We start from the raw sequence: 18,632 nt of genomic DNA on the forward strand, positions 1-18,632 counted from the left end.
AAAATCTTAAAATTTTCCTTTAGCAAGAGATATGGCGGTTTTTCCATCTCTTGCAAAACCAAATTTTTTTCTGGCTTACATCTCAGGAAGCTGAGGGTTTCAATCTGCAAAATTAATTTTCAATGCTATTCAAAACTTGTTTGTTTCATAGAAAGTTTAATTAATTATCTTAACTTTCATTTTTTCTAAATGTAAGCTTTTACTATTTTCAGGGAGGAAGCCAGGCTTTCCTGAAAAGGTAATGTCTTTGGTGCTTATTGAGGTTTTTCACCGATTTTGATACACATTCTCTTTAACCATTCCTTGTTGTTTTACAGCCTCTGACTTCACAGCTAAGGTAAGAGTTTTGCCTCTGGAAATGAGGCTTTTGATGCCAGTATTACCCAGCTATTTCTTAATAAGCAGGGGTTTTGCCTTTATTTCATCATCCTGCTCCTGCTTTAGATCCCTGGGGGAACAGCTTGCAATGATGCCGAAACCTCCTGTCCCACCAAGTGACAGATATGAAAGAGGCAATCCACCTCCTTTACGGAAGCAAACCCCTCTAAAGTAAGTGTTCATTTAATTTAAATTTAATAAAGGATAAATTAAATTTAAGAAAAACATGGATAAGCAACACAGCATAGTATAATTTACTGCTACTGCATGACAGCAGTGTCTGCAGACACGAAAGCTTTGCTTTAGGAATCGGCATGGGATGTGCTTTAAGCTACAGAAAAGTGTGAATGCAGAGGGAGCTCTTTCTCCAGCCACCTCTGAAAGGGCTGTTACACAGGGCATGACTCACTTCCAAGTTGGACAAGGAAATGTATGATCCATGCTTTTTTTCACCAGATCAAGTTGCTCTAGGGAACATTCTTTCATGAGTTCTATTACTAATTTGTTTAGGATGTTAGAAAAAGAAAGCTTTACTTCCCTGCCATTGATTTTCACTAGCCTGCAAAACTCCTTCTTAATAGCAAACAGCATTCTTTAGCAGAACTATATCAATCTCTAGCATTTTCTCGATAACTTGAGGGCTGAACAGTGTGACTGATCTCAAAACAAAATAAGAAATTAATTGATATTTGCTAATCAACCAGATAATTTATCAGAGAAACAAAGACTGGAAGGCTTATCATGTGCTCCAGCAATGTTTCTAAGTACTATAAACGAGTTCAAGACTGTTTCATCTTTGCAAAAATTTTGGTTTAAGCTCTAATCTTATCAATTCATCAGACATTTTCCTTGTTGATAGACTCAAGATGGGCTAAAGACTAGCATAGATTATGGCTGAAATTAGAATCTCCAATATTTTTATGAGGAAAAAATGTTTTGCATTCATTGGGTCTGTATAACTTACTATAGTTTCATGTCTGAAAATATGGCCTAATGCACACAAAGTGAATTAGTAATATTCCAGCTACAAAGTATGTTTTGTTTTCTTTGTTTTATTTCAGGCAAGGTTGGCCACCTCACAAAAAATGTGAAGTAAGTATAGTTTCAAAGCAAATATTTAAATGTATAGGAATGGTAATAAAATTAAATACCTGTATAAAATAATAATTCTGGAAAACGTAAACTCATTTCTTTTATCAGTTATAAAGAAAACTCATGGCTTTTCCATAGCATGTGTTTCTTGTTAAACAGTTCTTCTATGTCAAGCTCAGTTTATTCCCCAAGTACTTTATCTTAGATAACAGGAAGAATAAGGCCAGAATATTTTTAGGACATGTGAGAAGTGATTTTTCTTTCACTGTGTATTGGAGTTTAGGGTTTCTTTTTCAGCTTAAGCTGACCTAAGAATTTCACTTTCAGAGAACTCTGAGGGCTTACATTTACTGAAGGAATGAGGAAAGTTTACATCCACTGAGAGTTTCTGACTACTTTGGGTCAAGATCCATTATGGGACATCTATGTCACAGTTTATTTGTAAATAATAGCTGCACTTTAATGCAAAAAATTTAAAAATTATGTGGCATGGCATGAAGATAGAAACCCCAGAATTTTAGATGAAAGCGACTATAGATACCAGATTCGTGGTATATGCAAATCTGTAAAATATTCCTAAGAACTGTGTTGTAATATGTCGCTAATGTTTATTTTCTTTTGGCTCCCCAGGAAGAAGAAGACGGTAAGTATTTCTACAGTGATTTTTAAAACTCTAAGTCTGTCTTAGTTCTAAAAAAAAAATAAATAATGATCAGAGTTGTTTCTTTAGAGCCATTTCAAAAAGGCAGGTGCTGTCTTGACAGGGTGTAGAATACTTATAAAGCACCTCATGCAGATTTATATATCAAGGCTGCAAAACACAGGAAATCAATAGGTAATAGCTTCCTTCAGTCAGCCAGTTACAAGACAGCAGGATTTCTTATTTTGAAATACATTACATTTTAAAGATTTGTGATATACACACAGCATCAAATGGGTAGGCATGCAAACTTGGTATCCTCCCAGTTTTCAACAAAGTGTTCAGTCAGACCCTGCTGGGTTGTTATTTACTCTAACAAAAACAGAACTTGTTTCATGTAATAATGGCATTTATAAATTACTTCAGAATCCTGGTTCCTAAAATTAAGTTGGTAAAATAGTACCATAAGAGAAACAGAATATTTGGCCAAGTGTCTACAAATTATCACTGCCTCTAAGACCCCATAAAGAACAGGGCTATTTAAGCTGTGCAGAGCACAGTTAATCTGTTCCCCTCTTACCAGTAATTCAGGTCTGAGAACACTGCAGAAAGAAATTGTTCTTTTTTATTTTATACTGTTGTTTATGATGACATGGGAGAAATCTCAGAAAGGAATTAAGTTCAAAAAGGTAACCTCAAATCCACTACTTTGAAGCAACATAACAGAAAACACATGGTTTTGTACCACCTTCAGCTCTAATACAATTAAGGTATCTGAATTGTGGCTTATCCAAAACAGGAGTCAGAAAATGTAAATGTTGCTCAAGCCTGTTCCAGTTTATTTTAAATTTTAATATTTAATTTTAAGTTCTCAGCTAACTATATGAGTTTACAAACCATAACTAACATATCAAGGACTTTTTATAGAATAGTTCACTCCATTATGTTTATCTAATTAAACAGCAGTAATGTGACAGCATTTCTTCATTCTACCTCACTTAAGAATATCTCAGTAAGTTTTAAGATGCCTTCTCTTTCTCTCCACAGCTGCACCCCAAAGACCAGTGCCACAGATATCTTTGCCCCCATACAGCTCCAATACATTCCCATGCAAATCTGTCAAGCCTCTGCCTAAGCCAGGATCCAACAGCATGCCTGGTGCAGAAAGGTTTGTCTCACTCATTGTGCCATTCCTTTGGAATCTCAACCTCTTTGCAGTTTAGCAAATAATAGTATGCACATGGCTACAGGGTTTTCAGGCTAACACAAGATAACTACTTGTAGTAGTCCATAATTTTTCAAGCTATACCCTTGCCCCACTATATGCTAATATGTATTACTCCTACTATCCAGGAGAATCCTTCATATAATTGAAGCTCTGTACTCAGTGAAGCAGATAGTGTACATCAGGCAACCAAGAAAAAATGTAAATATCTCAGTTTTACGTCAAAGAAGTATTTTAGGGCCTACATGGTACAATGCTTCCATTTTGAGACATCTTTCCCATTACCTGCACGATCCATAAGAATGATATACCCTTTAAGGAAGGGATTATCTTCTACAACGCTATGCAGGATGAAGGTCAAAGAGTTTCTTCTTTAAAAGGATTCTGCACACTCTAGGAGCCTAAGTGCTAGAGCTGTGACTAATTGCTTCAAAACTTAAACAACCCCACAACCTTAGTCCTCTAAATTTAAATATAAAATAATTTCACCACCCTTCTACTAATTTTTACTCTAATGGTTAATAACTCCTACTTAAAATTGCGAACTTTACTTCAACTATTATTTTTTTCTAGCTTCAACTTCCAAATATTAGATTGTTATGTCTTCGTTTGCTGGATGGAAGAGCCCTTAATCAAAATTTTATTTCTGATGTAGTGTGCAACAGACTTAGCCTTTCATGAGTTAGAGCGGGCTCCTTCAGTCTAAATCTGAAGTTCATTTTCTAATCTCTGTATTTTTTTAATGGGTCTCTGATAAATTCCTCCCACTTACCATCATCCTCTGGAACTGCTGACACCCAGCAGAACAAATATTGCAGTAGCAATAGCAAGGCCATATGCAAATATGAACTATTCCTATGATGAACACTTCTGCTTATATTCAAACAGCATTGCCAAATTTTGCTCTAGCAGAGGCCCTCGTTTGGCTGATTCTCTCTCATGAATCAAGCTGTGATAGGGTGTTTTGTTCTGCAAACAAAATTAACATATTCATCCCAGAGCTCTTTGTACAGTCCATTTAAGCAGAAGAGAAATATGAACTGTAAAGGAAAATCATGCAGGCAGTTTGTTCTCAATTAGGTACAGAAATTAAAAAAAAAAAAAAATCAAAGATTTGGAATCTTCAGTTTGAGTAATTTTGGATGTGGGTTTTGAGATCAGGCCATAAAAGAAAATGATAGATTTCTAACAAAAAAAAAAAAAAAAACCATAAAAGAAAAAAAAAAACCACTGGAGAGAAAGCATAGGCACTTGGAAGTGTTATGCACGGAAGCTGTGGGTACGAGCTCTGTGCCACTGTCAGCTCATAGCTCACACAGAGTGGCTGAGATGGGGAGGGACCTCTGGACATCATCTGGTCCCAGCCCCCTGCTCAAGCACGGTCACCTAGCACAGGCTGCCCAGCACCGTGTCGAGACAGCTTTTCAATATCTCCAAGAACAGAGACTCCACCACCCTTCATGGTAACCTGCTCCTGTGCTCAGCTGCCCTCACAGTAAAAAAGCATCCCCTGATGTTCAGAGGGACCCCTCTGTGTTTCGGTTTGTGCCCACTGCCTCTGGCCCTGTCACTGGGCATCGCAGCAAAGAGCCTGGCCCTCTGGAGCTTCAGGTATTGATACAGTCCCTTCTGAGCCTTCTTTTTCCTGGGCTACACAGTCCCAGCTCCCTCATCCTTTACTCATGTGAGATGTTCCAGTTCCTTATCACGTTAGTAGTCTTTTACTGGACTGTCTCCAGTAGCTCCATATCCACAGTTGCAACATTAATAATGAGAAACTGCATGGTCATCAACAATGTTATAGAAGCCACAAGAAAAATGACTCTTCAAGTGGAACTCCACAGAAAGAAACGTTTAGCAAGGTGTTGCCTGTGCTTCCTGCTTTAGGGAAATAAAGTCATCATTCCCATGAAAGCTCAACAAGCTGAATGAGTTTTCTGAATTGATCCTGATACAGAAGAATTGGGGGCCCATTAGTGATTGCCTTTACCTTATTCCCAGATACTGAGCTGCAAGTAAACTTAATGGTGGATCTGCTTACAAAAAAGAAAGAAAGAAAACAAAACAAAAAAAAAAAAAAAAAGAGAAGGCTATCCTCATCCTGCATAGGTCTCAAGAGCCTCTCATATTCTGCAAAACAGGCACAAAGTCCAGATCAGTTCTTCAGAGCCAAGAAATCTTGTATAGCAGTCTTGCATTTATACTGACAACTATTTTTTTTTTAACAGTGCTAGAAACCTGCCTTCAAGTGGCTCACTACCACCACGCTTACATATAGGTTTGTATCTTGCATTCCTGCATTTTTTATACAAAAAATGATTGAAGGTTAAAAGGTGGTTTCAGTGCAGTTAATATAATATTTTTTTTCCTATGGATGCTAGAAAATTATCAAGTTCCTGAAAGGCAGCTTGTGTAACTTAGTCTGAATGTAAGATTTTTTTTCCCCATAAAGTTTGGGCTTACTGCCTAGTTAAACCATTATCAAAACTTCATGTAATCATCTTTTTCAATATAACTAACACTACTGAGAGCTCAGCAACATCAGCTGCAAGTCACTGTGGTATACTAATATTCTCAAAAAAGAGAGAAAACACTTTCCATGTGAAATATGCTGCATATTTATCCTGTAATAACAAGTAAAAAATAAAGGAAGCTTAGAAATCAACTGCTTTTCAAATATTTTTTTTATATGGTGACAGCTGCCAATGTTTTACAGTGAAATTTTTTACTTTCTACATGCTAAGAAGTTAAGGGATGCAGTTAACATCACTTCTAACTGTCTAAAGGAACCGGATATGCTCTCAACTGAGTAACTATGGTACAGAAGCTAAAAAGATGTAACCTCTTTTTCAAGTTCATCCGATTTTTAGGAAAACTGAACTGCAAAAGTTCAGTTAAAGTTCCTGTGCACGAGGGGTGAGTTTATGTGAAGAACTTGGTTCTCATATAGTTGCCTAAATCTGATTTCAAATCAATTCAAAATGTCTCAGTATCAGAGTGATATAAATTCTTCATGCCTCATAAACTCAAGATTGTAGACTATATGACTCCACAGATGAAATTATTTTCCCAATTTTAACATTTTTTCTACTTTTATATCTTTGAAGGCAACAACAGCAGATCTCCTTCAAGAGGCACAGGTGATGTAAGACCTCCGTTGCCAATTCCCAGCAGACACACTGTTCACCAAATAAATATGGAGGGCAAAGAGGTACAAAACAAACATTAATCATAACTGTTAAACCCAGCAAATTTCCTGATTTTGAGGGAAAACATTTTTCAAAGTTGTTTTTTCTAATTAGTAGTCACTGTCATGATGTTAGTAAGCACTTTCAGACTTTCAGTTTCTTTCTCTGTGTCAAACTTTAGTGCCCTATTTTGTCTTCACCAAGAAAAAAAAAATAGCAAAACCCCAGTAGAACAAAATAAGAAAAATACTTGTTTGCTGGATTATGTGGTTTGCATAACTGCCTTCAAGTAGCATTACATATTCAGTTCTCCTTCCACAAAACCTTGGTGAGTAAAGAATTCATACCCTTTATGTGCATTTTGGTTTCATACTTCTTTACAGCAAGTTTAGAGCAAACCACTCCTGGTGATAACACTCCTGGGCAACCATACATGGCATATTCACAGGGTCTGCATTATTGTCTCAGAGGTAGTCAAAAAAGGAAAAACAAAATAAAATCATTAAAAAAAACCCAATCACAACCAGAGAAACAAAGGATGCTAGTGTCCCATGCAGACAAAAGAGAAAATGTCACTTAAAATCTATTTTTTACTTATTTACGAAAAGTATTTGGAAATATCTGTTTTCCTAGCTTACCTGAAGGCATAATATAGCTAGGTCTGTAATATTTTAAAATTCATCAAAGTAAGAAGATTATTATAAAATTATGTAGTGGAACTTATTATATATATACTAGTATGATCCCTGGTGCTCATACCTTCAGAGATTCTGCACATAAACACAAATATCCCTCACATTCAAATTTCTCTCTACTTATTTGTATGTTGCTAACATGACAAGCTGATTCATTGGCAGCTGACTTTCTCACAAAACCCCACAGGACTCCCTAAATGATGAATGGTACGTTGCTTACGTTAGCCGGACAGAAGCAGAAGCAGCTCTTCGAAAAATAAACAAGGTACTCTTTAAATTGTTGTTTTTTATTTAAATTTAATTTTAATTTTAAATGTTAAAAAAAAAGTTTTAAAAAAAAATAAATTTAAATTCTCACTACCTCCTAGCTAGATGTCCTTGCAGTCATACGGGAAGAGTGAAGGCACCCATGTAGATGTTTAGAGTGGAAGATTCGTCTTGAATAGCTTTACCTGGATAAAAACTCCACACCTAGTTTAAACCAGCCACAAAGGCTGTTGTTTTTCATAGTCCAAGATAACAAACTACGTGTCTCCAGAAAGCAGTTTCACCTCACCTCTCGAAGGAGGATTACTTGTTTTCTGGAACTAGTTCTTAGTCACCATTGAGGAATTTTTTGCACGTTCCAAGTTTTAGATAGCTTGAATTAGATGAATCCCACCCTCTTCTAGGCCATACTTACCAGCAAAATGAAGTACAGATTCAAACAGATGAAACCCACGCTTACCTGTGCACGTGGAGATAAACCAGGCTGTATTCCAGCACGGTGGAAACGTGTTTACTCTGTGGTGTGTCACAGCACATGTCATGAGCTGAGGATGACGCGTACAGCATTGCAGTGACTTGTACTAAGGTGTCCAGCTTATGAGACCACATTCAATGCCTTTAAGAAAGGGTGTTTCAATGAAAGACTTGTTAAAACAGATCTGAAATTAAGAAAAGCAGAGAGAGAGAGAATATTACTGCCTTTACCAAAATTACACAGACACTATCATTATTTGAGACTGTCTGTGAATAGATCACATAAGAACCTTGATTGGCACTTACCAGAAATGAACTTCTCTTCTGGCTGAAATGATGTAAGATTTTGCCTTTGACATTTTATTTCCTCCTTTAATGGAATCTCTCCCTCACAGAACACCATTCCTCCCTTCCCTAAAAATCGGCGTTTGTATCAGACCAGAAAGTTTTAAGTAGCAAACTGAAAGATAAAACATTTGAGAAATGACCTAAACTCTTTAACAGTGCAGCTTCTTTTACCAGGAGGAAAGAGATTTCAGAAAGAAAAAAAACCCCAACACTTAAAAGCATGAGTGCTCTAGTTAAGGTTGTTACGCTGACCAAATCCAGAAGTGATGTATATTTCTCATCTTTTGTTTTTTCATCAGGATGGAACATTCTTGGTAAGAGACAGTTCAAGAAAAACTGCTACTCATCCATATGTACTAATGGTGTTGTACAGAGATAAAGTATACAACATCCAGATTCGTTACCAGGAGCAAAACCACGTATATTTGTTAGGAACCGGCTTAAAAGGAAAAGAGGTACTGTTTGTTTTTTCACAGTACTCCCCTTCATCTTAAGGTATTTCCTGCCTCATTCCTAAGTGTCAGGCTGCTTAACCTGGCAGCTGGTTTACTCCAATGAATTCTGCTTATTGTCCCGGAGCTATTCCTGATAGAATACGTTACTGCTGAAAGTAAAATCAGATTCACCTGTTTGTGCTCAAGGAATGAGGGATAGCCTTAGAATACAGCTATTAGAAATCCAGATACCTGGTTAGAGAATGTTTATTTACCACTAATATATCAGATAAAAGAAATACACAGGTGGGAGCAAATCTGTATCTGCCAAATTTACTGCTTTGCTCCTGGACTGCTGATTTACTTACATCCCGCACTACTGCATTGGATTCACTGGCACCAGACTGACGGGTCAGCACATGTATTGCAGTTCTGATCGAGTCAGAACTCTTTGAATTGATCAGCCAACATTTTGAATGTTCAAATGCAATCATCATGTCAGGCAGAATGACAACATCATGTATTAAACAGGCCAAGAGTGCATTAATTAATTATACAAAGTTGCAGTAGGTTGTACACACACTAGATTAAGTTACTGAGCTACAGGTTATGGCAGGAACAAAACCAGCTTATCAGACAGTATCTAGTGGACCTTATAAGACTGCTAAATATTTAGAGTTTAAAAAAAACCTTCTTGTTTTATTATTTACTAACACCACCAGTGGTTTTTGCCATAGCCTTATCATTTTTTCCATTCCACAGGATTTTTCTTCTGTAGCAGATATCATTGATTACTTCCAAAGAACACCTCTTCTTCTGATCGATGGAAAAGACAGAGGTTCAAGAAATCAATGCATGTTAAAATACGCTGCAGGACATATTTAAATCAGACCTTAAAGAAGATCACATACAATATTGAAGCCTACTGAAGTTTGTAAACTTCAGGATATTTCTTTTTTCAGCAAACTAAAATCATGAAGTCGTCAAAAATCTTTCTAATTTTAAGGAAAAAGGACAATGTTTTTTTTAAATTATGCCTTATATGCAGTACTCTAAAATTTGATTTTCCTACGTGTTTATTACTGTCCACTAAGCATACAGTACAGGAGAATTTTTTCTTCCGAGATAGCTGTACATTCTTGAAATTATTTCCACATGAAATTAGAGGACCCAGAAATAAATACCAATTTATTTCTTTCAAGTATCTACTTTCCAAGGAGGAAAAAAAAAGTAAGCCATTTTTCACATCTGAACTGCAGCAGCAGTTATATAATTTAAAGTGATACAGAATAGACCCAAACCTTGTCAAAGATGAGTAGCAGACAAAAGACAATAAAAGCCAGATTTTTTTTTCCCCACAATATACTTCCCAATAACTCTAACTATGGCCTCCTCTATGAAAAGATGAGGACTCCACCCTGGATCCTAAAGACACTTAGGTTTCAGCAACACCGAAAAAAAGCCCCAGTGTTTTATATGTAGCAGCCTGTCAAGATTTGGGTCTATGTTATTCAGCCATGAAACTGTGTTCACAGTTTTCTAGAAAAAAAAAACCAACATCCTGCAAACATCATGTTCTCTCTGTCATACCACTGATGGCATGTCTTAGCCCACAAATTGGAATTCTGTATCTCCTAACCTCACTCTTGGAATTCTGTATCTCCTAACCTCACTCCGAAACAAGCTCTTCCTCCTTAACAAAGAGCTCGAGCTGCTTTAGCTTTGTCCTTCTGACTCCAAATTAAGCAACTACTTTTTTTATAGGAGGCACATCAACAAGATTATCATCATGCGATTCTTAATTGGCAGAACACACCCAAATCTCTTAAAGCAGACAGAGACAAGCAGGCAAAGCTTAGTTCCTCTTATACAACTGCCTTCTGTTTTTACTGTATTTTTTAAAGAAAAACATCAGAGTTCTCAGTTCTAAAATACATTGCAACAGAGGATCACTGAAGCATACTGTATCAAGAGTTTTCCCCTCTCCTTTGTTAATTGGGATTTATCAACTCTTTGCCTCGGTTTTCCAGTAACCTTTGATTTCTGATGAGACCTTGGTCTGATAATTATGTTAGGCTGTGCCACACTTTTTCTCCTTTAAAGCCATTTGTGTGTATATCACTTGAAACACTTAAACCAAAATTCAAGGCAGAAAACTATCTTCCGTGTAATCTGTACAGCTTCTCAGATAAATTAACCAGATTTCATAAACAGTTTTACTTTAAATATATGTTTTGTAAATGTTATCTTCCTTTCTAATATATTTAGCTAGGTGCTGGAGTTTAAAGTTAGTGCATTTCATTTCCATGCAACCATGACTCAAAAATAAAAATAAAAATAAAATTAAAAAAAAGTTTTAAAAATACTTCAGGAGACAAAACCTGTTTCTAGTCCATTTTTTTTTTCAAAACTCACTACTAACCTTCTGAAAGTCAGTTATAATGCATGTTTTTAAAAACATGTTAAAACTAAGAATACCAACCCTGATATTACCACTGATTATGTGAGCTGGAGGTTGTAATTCTATTCCAATGCACTGCCTTGAAATGTCTGACAACCCAGCCATACCTTGCCTGGAATTGTGTTATATTTGTTTTAAATCATCTCCTTAGAGAAAGAGAAACAAAATATAAACCAGCATAACAAATTATAATACTGCATGGGGCTTTTTTCTGCAGAGTAAATCTTGATTTAATTATTCAGATAAGCATATATTGTATGAATAAAACCACACCTAAATATTCAAACATGTCCATAAGTAAAGTACGATCGAGTGTTAATTGCAATGAACTACACAAAAATACTGGCTACTCAAATTTAGAGCCAAGAAGATTTCAGGGCAGAGTATTAGACCACTCTTTCTTTTGCAGCTAGGTGCTTTAGAAAGTTACCACCAAAACCAGAATGAAAGTACTTTCAGTTTTCCAGAAGTAATCCGCTCTTTGGCCCCCGTCCTCAGCATCATTTTTAGAATGAGGAAGGCAGATCAAATGAGACAAGTTGCAGTTCCTCCTTTACTGACTGTTTCTTAACCCATTTTCCACAGCACAACTGAGATAAGAGAGCAATGACTTGACTTGAAGTAATTTAAAACCTTTTGTTACTGTTCCAATACATCTTTGTTTAAGGGAAGACAACCACATGTGAAAAATGTCATGCCCAGTTTCCTGACCTTTCTAGCGAATTATATCAGTCTTCCCAGCCCTACTGGGCTTAATTTGGGAAATCTGGGTTAAAAAAAAAAAGTTCTCAAAACCAGTAAACTAGCATTTTTCCACTCCACATTTTCAATTTAAAACAAAAATAGCCTAACTGAAGGAAACTGTACTATTATTTTACAGTTCAGACTGAAGCAGTATTAATAGATGATGCATGAAGATTGATGTTATTACTTAATCTGTCAAACTCCAATTTTTGTCTTCAGCTTCTCTTAAATCTTTGGCTTTCTTAGGATGGTTGAAATTCAAAATAAGGTCACAAAGCAGTAGCTGGCTTTCCACTGAAAGACAAAGGGCAGTGTATCATCATGGGATTTATGGAATAGTAGATGCTAAGTGAAAGGCAATTTATACACAGCACTTTTTGAAGTGTTCACCTACCAACTCTGAAAAATTTGGAGGGTTGCCTTGTTTTGTTTATTTCAAGATGGTTAAATAAAGCTTGGTATTAGCATACTGGTAATATTTCTATTAGGAGACTGTTGTTCCTGCAGAGGAATGCCTTTGACTATCTAACCGTTTTTTTCCATGGCTGACTAACATGTTTCATTTCTACGTACCTACTGTTTCATGAATTTTTCAAAACAAAAAAAGCAACTGTATTGTTTCGTTAAATCAAAACCCAGCTGCATGACATAGAAAACCAAATAATTCACAACTGCACACTTTTTAAAATGATGCCTTAAACAGCTTCTTGTTTAACTGGATGATGAACTCAGAAGTACCATTTAGTTTCCTCAGCTCATTGGACATTTTCTCAACATTTTTAATCGCAGCTTCGAGGTTAAACTGCTGATCAGCAACATCATTTTTGAACACCTGTATGAAACAGAAACAAACCATAACTGGCAGTGTACATATGATTCACAAACTCATAAACTTAGCTAATCATAATCTTTATGATTTTTTTCTTTGATTTTCTAAAATAATATTTTAACTAACACTTCCCCCGTTTTATAATTATCCACTTTGATATAGCAAATTGCAGATACTGAAGGCAACTACTAAACACTCAGACTTTATTTTTTGTTTTCTGTTCATTTTCTTTTCTTACAAACAACTGCAATGAAATCAATCATATCTAAGATTTCTTCTCCTCACCAGCATTTTTTCATTTTTGCTTCCAACCTTACTTTTCCTATAGAATCTAAATAAAAATTAATAATCAAGCAATATTTAGTAAACCACAAGATGGAGCTACTGTGACACTAACATGAGTAAAAGAAATTAATGTCACTGTCAGCACTGAATATTAATGAATCTGTTAATACCTGCCCAGGAACATTTGTGTCGGTACAGGTAATTATCTTTTGGCTTATTTTGGAGATCATATTCCTTCCCTTTCACTTTTAACTAAAAAAAACCTATAAAAATCTGGCGACAAATAAGACTAACTGTTTGAAATTAAGTATAATTTGAATTTTGAATTTTATACTACAATCTTTTTGGGCATGTTTTTTTCCTTAAGAAAAATATTAGAAGAAATGGCACATATCATGTTTCTGGCCTAGTTATAAGCTCTCTATCATTCAAAAATTCCAAAAATAATATCTGGAAAAACTCTGGGTGATATTCATAAATAATGCTCACTTTGTAGAACACCTTAGCACATTGAGAAATAAGAAAAAAAAACCCTGAACGTACATTTAACATAGATTTTTTGTCCAAGTCTCCCTTCCCTTCACACAGTGGCTTTGCACTGAGGTCATCAGTCAATGCCAAAGATCCTAAAAGGACAAACTCCAAATTATTGTGGAGTAACATATATTTTATATATATATCTTGCTCAATCAAATATATAATAACATTTGATAAATATGATAACTAGACTATGTTGTCATTAGTGCTATTTGAAAATAGAGTCTAAGGGGTCGAATAGTTGTAATTCTCCTTGAGGTAGAATAAAATCTTGAATTTTACTTATTTTACTTTCTTTTAGAGTCTGTTTCACAAATGTTTTAGGCATTTAATTTAATTTTAGGCATATAATATTATTATAATAATATTATAATAAGGATATTTATAACTGTGATGAAGAATTCGTCAAACAAAATTCTACATTTTTTTAGATTAAAAACTTCATAAAAAGTCATTGCAATCAGTTTCTATCATCAATTTATGCAAGGAGCATGTAAAGCAGACACAAAAAAAGTCAAGTGTTGGATGTCTGCTGGTCAGTCACAGAGCTGAAATTAAATACTTGATGCCTGGGCTCGCTCTTCCGCCATTTTCTCTGATCTCTCTCCTCACAGATTCAGACACCCTCAGCACGTTTACATGTATAACGTCACTGGAAAGCTGTTTCAGTGCTGAAAAGGGAGGGGGGGAAAAAGGGTTTATTTCATGCTGGTACTGTATGTGTTCAGCAAGGGTGCAATGAAATGAAGCAGACCCTGCCCTTAGCTGGAGGGGCAGCCAAACCAAGTCCCTCATAGCCCCGGGGAGGGGAACGCAGCCTGTGGGCTGGCGGGGTGAGGCCCCTCCCTGGCAAGGCCCAGCTCTGATGGCCACGGGCCACTAGGAAGCAGGCCATGAGGGCGCCCCTCAAGGCCCAAGGATTTCCCCACGAGTCACTGGAGGCTGCCCTGAGCACGCAGGAGTGCACATGGGATATCTCGCAGCAAGGCCTGCCAAGGACTGAAAGAAAGCCCTGGCAGCCAGTTTGGCCAGGCCACGCTGCCCTGCTCTTGGTGGTGCTCCATGGGCAGGTACACTCTCCGAGAGTCAGACCCACCGGCACCAGCCCCCTCATGGCGTGCGGGCATATGAAGCCTCACACCTCCCTGGACACTGGCGCCCAAGGCCCTGCTGCCCGCTGTGGCCTGCAGCGGTGGCCCCTCTGCTCTCAAAGGCCACGCGGCAGCAGGGCCATGCCTCCCGGCTGCCCCCTTCCCCTGCACACACTGCAGCCGCTAGCAGCAAGACCCGCAGAACACCAGGGACTGCAGGGCGCCTTTGCCCCTTTGCCATGAAGGCAGGCAGGGCTCTCCCTGAGGAAAGTGCGGTCCGGCTGAGCCCTGGCACCTCACAGGCACTGGTGAGGCCTGTGGGCAGGCAGCAGCACAGCCCTTCCCACCAGAGGTGAAAAGCCCACCACTACCACAGCCTGGTTGTGCCGTAGCTTCATCTCAGCAGGCAACAGGACGAGCTGGTCACTCCAGCTTGGCCCTGGGCAGCCCCGATGGCTGGGGCATGGCCAAGGGCTTGGCTGCCCTGGCTGGGGGCAGGCAGCAGCCCATGGGGGCAGGAGAAAGCGTGTGCCCCCAGCACGGGCAGCCCCAGTGCTTGGCTGCCCTCTGCCTTGCTCACCAAGGAAAGCCCCGTGATGCGCTCCTCTTCCAGCACGTGGAATGTCAGTAGGCTGCAAGAGGCCTGTATGAGTTGTGATTTTAGCAGTGGGAGGTATGAAGTAACCACAAATGTTGCAAAAGCTGAAGACGTGGACAAGAGAGGACTGAGGTGTCCATGGGGGAGTGGTGAACGGGATTTCCTCTCATCCTCTGAAGCCCTGTCTGTCAAGTGTTCACTGCACATTGCAGCAACCAATTTATAAGCAGTCAGTTCCTTTTTGTCATCAATTTAAATTCTCATGGAGTAAGAGTAATTTATGATGAGCAAAAATCAAATACTACACCTAAATTCAAGGAAGATGAGAAAGGCACTTTGCTATGCAGATTTATCACTTTAGACTACACAACACTGAACGCTGCCCTTAGACACATGTATCTGACCTCAGTTGAACTCAACAAAAACTGCTAAGTAATGACCGGGAGTTGGGAACTGTTCATTTCTTCCCCAGTGTGTGCCCCGTAGTACTTAAAGCCACGGACACCAAGCAAGGGAATGGCTGTCAGAACTTTAATTTACTGCAACCATTTTTCCTGCTGCTCAGTGTTCAGCTGTAATGTGAGCACCACTGAGGAGGGTTACCGTACCTCAGAGCAGAGTGGAATTACTTGCATGTGCAGTAGAGAGCAGATGGACAGAGAAGTCAGCTGCCTGCCATTGCCATTTACTTACTCTTCTATTCTCTTTTTCAGGGGTATGCTTTCACAAAACTTCTTCTTAAAAATGCAACGTTCTAAATGTGTTGTTTTCTGACTGTGGGTGAAGCTAAATTGCAACTCAGAATAGCATTTTCTGTTAAGGCACAATTGAACTGTGACTCAAAGAGTAAACATGAGACACTTAGATTTGGAGCTTTCTGAAGATGAGAAATGCAGGGCAGGAAACACTTCACATGTTCACTAATTCCTGTACTACATAGCCTTTCTGTTTATAAGGTCTTACATGGACCCCAGTGCAAACAAGTTAGCTGTGCCCTTTCTGTGTGTGTCTAAGGAAAAAGTTCTCTGTGGTTTGCAGAAACTGGTGATCTTCCTGGCAGAATACTGGAGTACACGTGCATAGAAAGAAAATATACAACAAGGTGGTTTTATATAGCTCCTATATGTAAAGAAATATATAAAATTGTATAAAAAACATAGATACAAAAAAGTAAAACAGTAGCCTAGTGAGTTCCTGAAAACATCTGTGTTAGCATAAGCAGAAGTCATTATCCTCAGTAACCTGTAAAGGTGATTTCTTAAATGGCTGCCAGGAATGGGGTTGGCAGGGGAAGCTATAATGAAGATAAACAGGCACCTGCGTTACTGCAGAGACCGCTAGTTAAAACAGGCATAGTATCCTGCTATGGTACTAGAGAAGGGGGAAGATATAGCTGACCTCAACAGCAGTGAAATACCAAGTAATGGGGAGGTTTTCAAGACAGGGGAGGCAGTTCCACATTGACCTCTGCTCAAATATTTAAGTTTACTTTCTACATTTGGGTTTGGGTTTTTTACCACATCCTATAAATAACTGCTCACATTGTACTTAAATTCTTCTGTGAAGTAACTGTAGAAGGAAAAATAGAATATTGTGATGACCAGAAAAATTAGATACAAAATATGAACAGAGCCCCCAGAACTAACTGGACAAACCAAACTGGTTCTTAACAGCAAAGCCTTCCTAAAAACAACCTTCCATAATTGTTGATTGTACGAGGCATTTTCTTCTAAGAATTAAAAAAGAGACTAAGAGATGTTTAATTTCTGCAATAAAAATTACCTGGAACCGACATACTTTCTGGATTTCTTAATAAAGTAATATTTCAAAATGAAAATTTGAAATTAATAATTTAAATTATTAAGTTACACCTCTACGTGAGGAGTGCCCTTAAAAATTTCATATCAATGTGTCAGTTTATGAGCTGCAGTTGCAGCTTCCCCTGAAATAAACCTACAGGTTCATGTGCAAAGATATGTGCGGCTGAAGATGATTGTAACTCTTTTTAATCATGGGCTGATCTGGCTGTGTATGCTAGTTTAACACACGAAACAACTGTCTCCCTGGAGTCTTTCCGCAAATACATTTAGTTACGGAAGCTGAAGCCATTCAGCCACATTTATGAATCTCAGATAAAGACAGAATTACTACCAAACCAGTTCTCTAAGGAGGAAAAAAAAAAAGATTGGGAAGGCTAGAAATATATTTCAGGTCATGAATTTAGGATTATGACATGAATCAGCAAGCACTGCAGGCAACTAAAACAGTGCAGTTCACTTTACAGAACTACCTTCCTCACCTCTGCAGTAAAATTACTTTGAATATAATTTCAGGCAAAAATAAAACAATTACATACACAACCACTTAACAGGAGGATTTTCAAAATAAAGGGTATCCAAATTTACTTTCCTGTATATTCACAGATGAAGTAAAGAGAGACCGTGATCTGCCTGTGGCAGGGGTGCTGAAACTAGATGATCTTTAAGGTCCCTTCCAACCCAAACGGTTCTATGATTCTATGATCTCATATTGTATCTCATGGGTACAAAAATATTTAAAATAAATTGTTCTAATGGGAAGTAGAAAAAAAATTATTCACTACAAAGACAGTATTTTAGTGAGTGGATTAATAAACATTAATAGACTCTGTCTTTTAAGGAAATCATATTTACAAACACTGCAATACCTAGGAGATAAGATGCAAGGAAATAAACTTTTATCAAAATATAACCATTTGCTGTTACTTTGAAAGCTTTAGCTTTCATAAAAATTTCCTAGTGGATCTACTAGGAGTCTTTGAAGTTTCAATGCATGTTATTAAACTTTCACGTGAAAAGCTCTAACAAAAGAGGAACTGGTTTTTTACCATTGCCTGAGTATAAAAAATGTTAATCCAGACTGCAAGAAAAGTCAAATAGAAACCAAACCAACACACACAAAAAATCAGACAACCTCAACTTATGACAGTTATTTTCTGAAGAAATAATGCATTTAGTAAGCTTGAGAGCACACATAGGATTTTCACCCATGAAAACTGGTAAATGCTGAAGGTCAAAAAAAGCCTGACCAGATCATGGTTCAAAACAGTAAAGCAAAAGCCAGACTTTGTCTTGAAACGTTTACAATCCAATTAGTTGAGGCAAAATGTGACAGCTAGAAAAGACTGCTAAGCAAATTGTCTCACCTTAATATATGCTCAAGAAGCAGGAGGAGTAAACCCCAAGTTAAAATATATATTTGTTACATAGTATATTGGGTTGTGAAATGCTTTTGCTTCCCGATTTTTCACTCAGAAAACTTCAAGAAATTATGTTACACATAACAGACTTTTCTGAGAATGTTGTAA

The 18,632-nt window shown here is 37.5% G+C and overlaps 1 protein-coding gene across 3 annotated transcripts in view; it reads left to right on the forward strand.

Annotated features, from left to right (window-relative positions):
- Window positions 1-14,171, forward strand: part of LCP2 (lymphocyte cytosolic protein 2) — a 35,492-nt gene extending 21,321 nt beyond the window's left edge. For all 3 annotated transcript variants that reach the window (XM_013295245.3, XM_005232367.4, XM_027779707.2), the window contains 11 exons: window positions 213-238; window positions 318-337; window positions 445-549; window positions 1,440-1,470; window positions 2,101-2,113; window positions 3,158-3,278; window positions 5,564-5,613; window positions 6,443-6,546; window positions 7,406-7,483; window positions 8,607-8,762; window positions 9,504-14,171. In XM_013295245.3, the coding sequence (XP_013150699.2) occupies window positions 213-238; window positions 318-337; window positions 445-549; window positions 1,440-1,470; window positions 2,101-2,113; window positions 3,158-3,278; window positions 5,564-5,613; window positions 6,443-6,546; window positions 7,406-7,483; window positions 8,607-8,762; window positions 9,504-9,626 (827 nt within the window). In that variant the 3' untranslated portion in view covers window positions 9,627-14,171. The remainder of the gene's footprint in view (window positions 1-212; window positions 239-317; window positions 338-444; window positions 550-1,439; window positions 1,471-2,100; window positions 2,114-3,157; window positions 3,279-5,563; window positions 5,614-6,442; window positions 6,547-7,405; window positions 7,484-8,606; window positions 8,763-9,503) is intronic.
- The last annotated feature ends 4,461 nt before the right edge of the window (window positions 14,172-18,632 follow it).

This window comes from Falco peregrinus, chromosome 8, assembly GCF_023634155.1.
Source record: "Falco peregrinus isolate bFalPer1 chromosome 8, bFalPer1.pri, whole genome shotgun sequence".
NCBI lineage: Eukaryota > Metazoa > Chordata > Aves > Falconiformes > Falconidae > Falco > Falco peregrinus.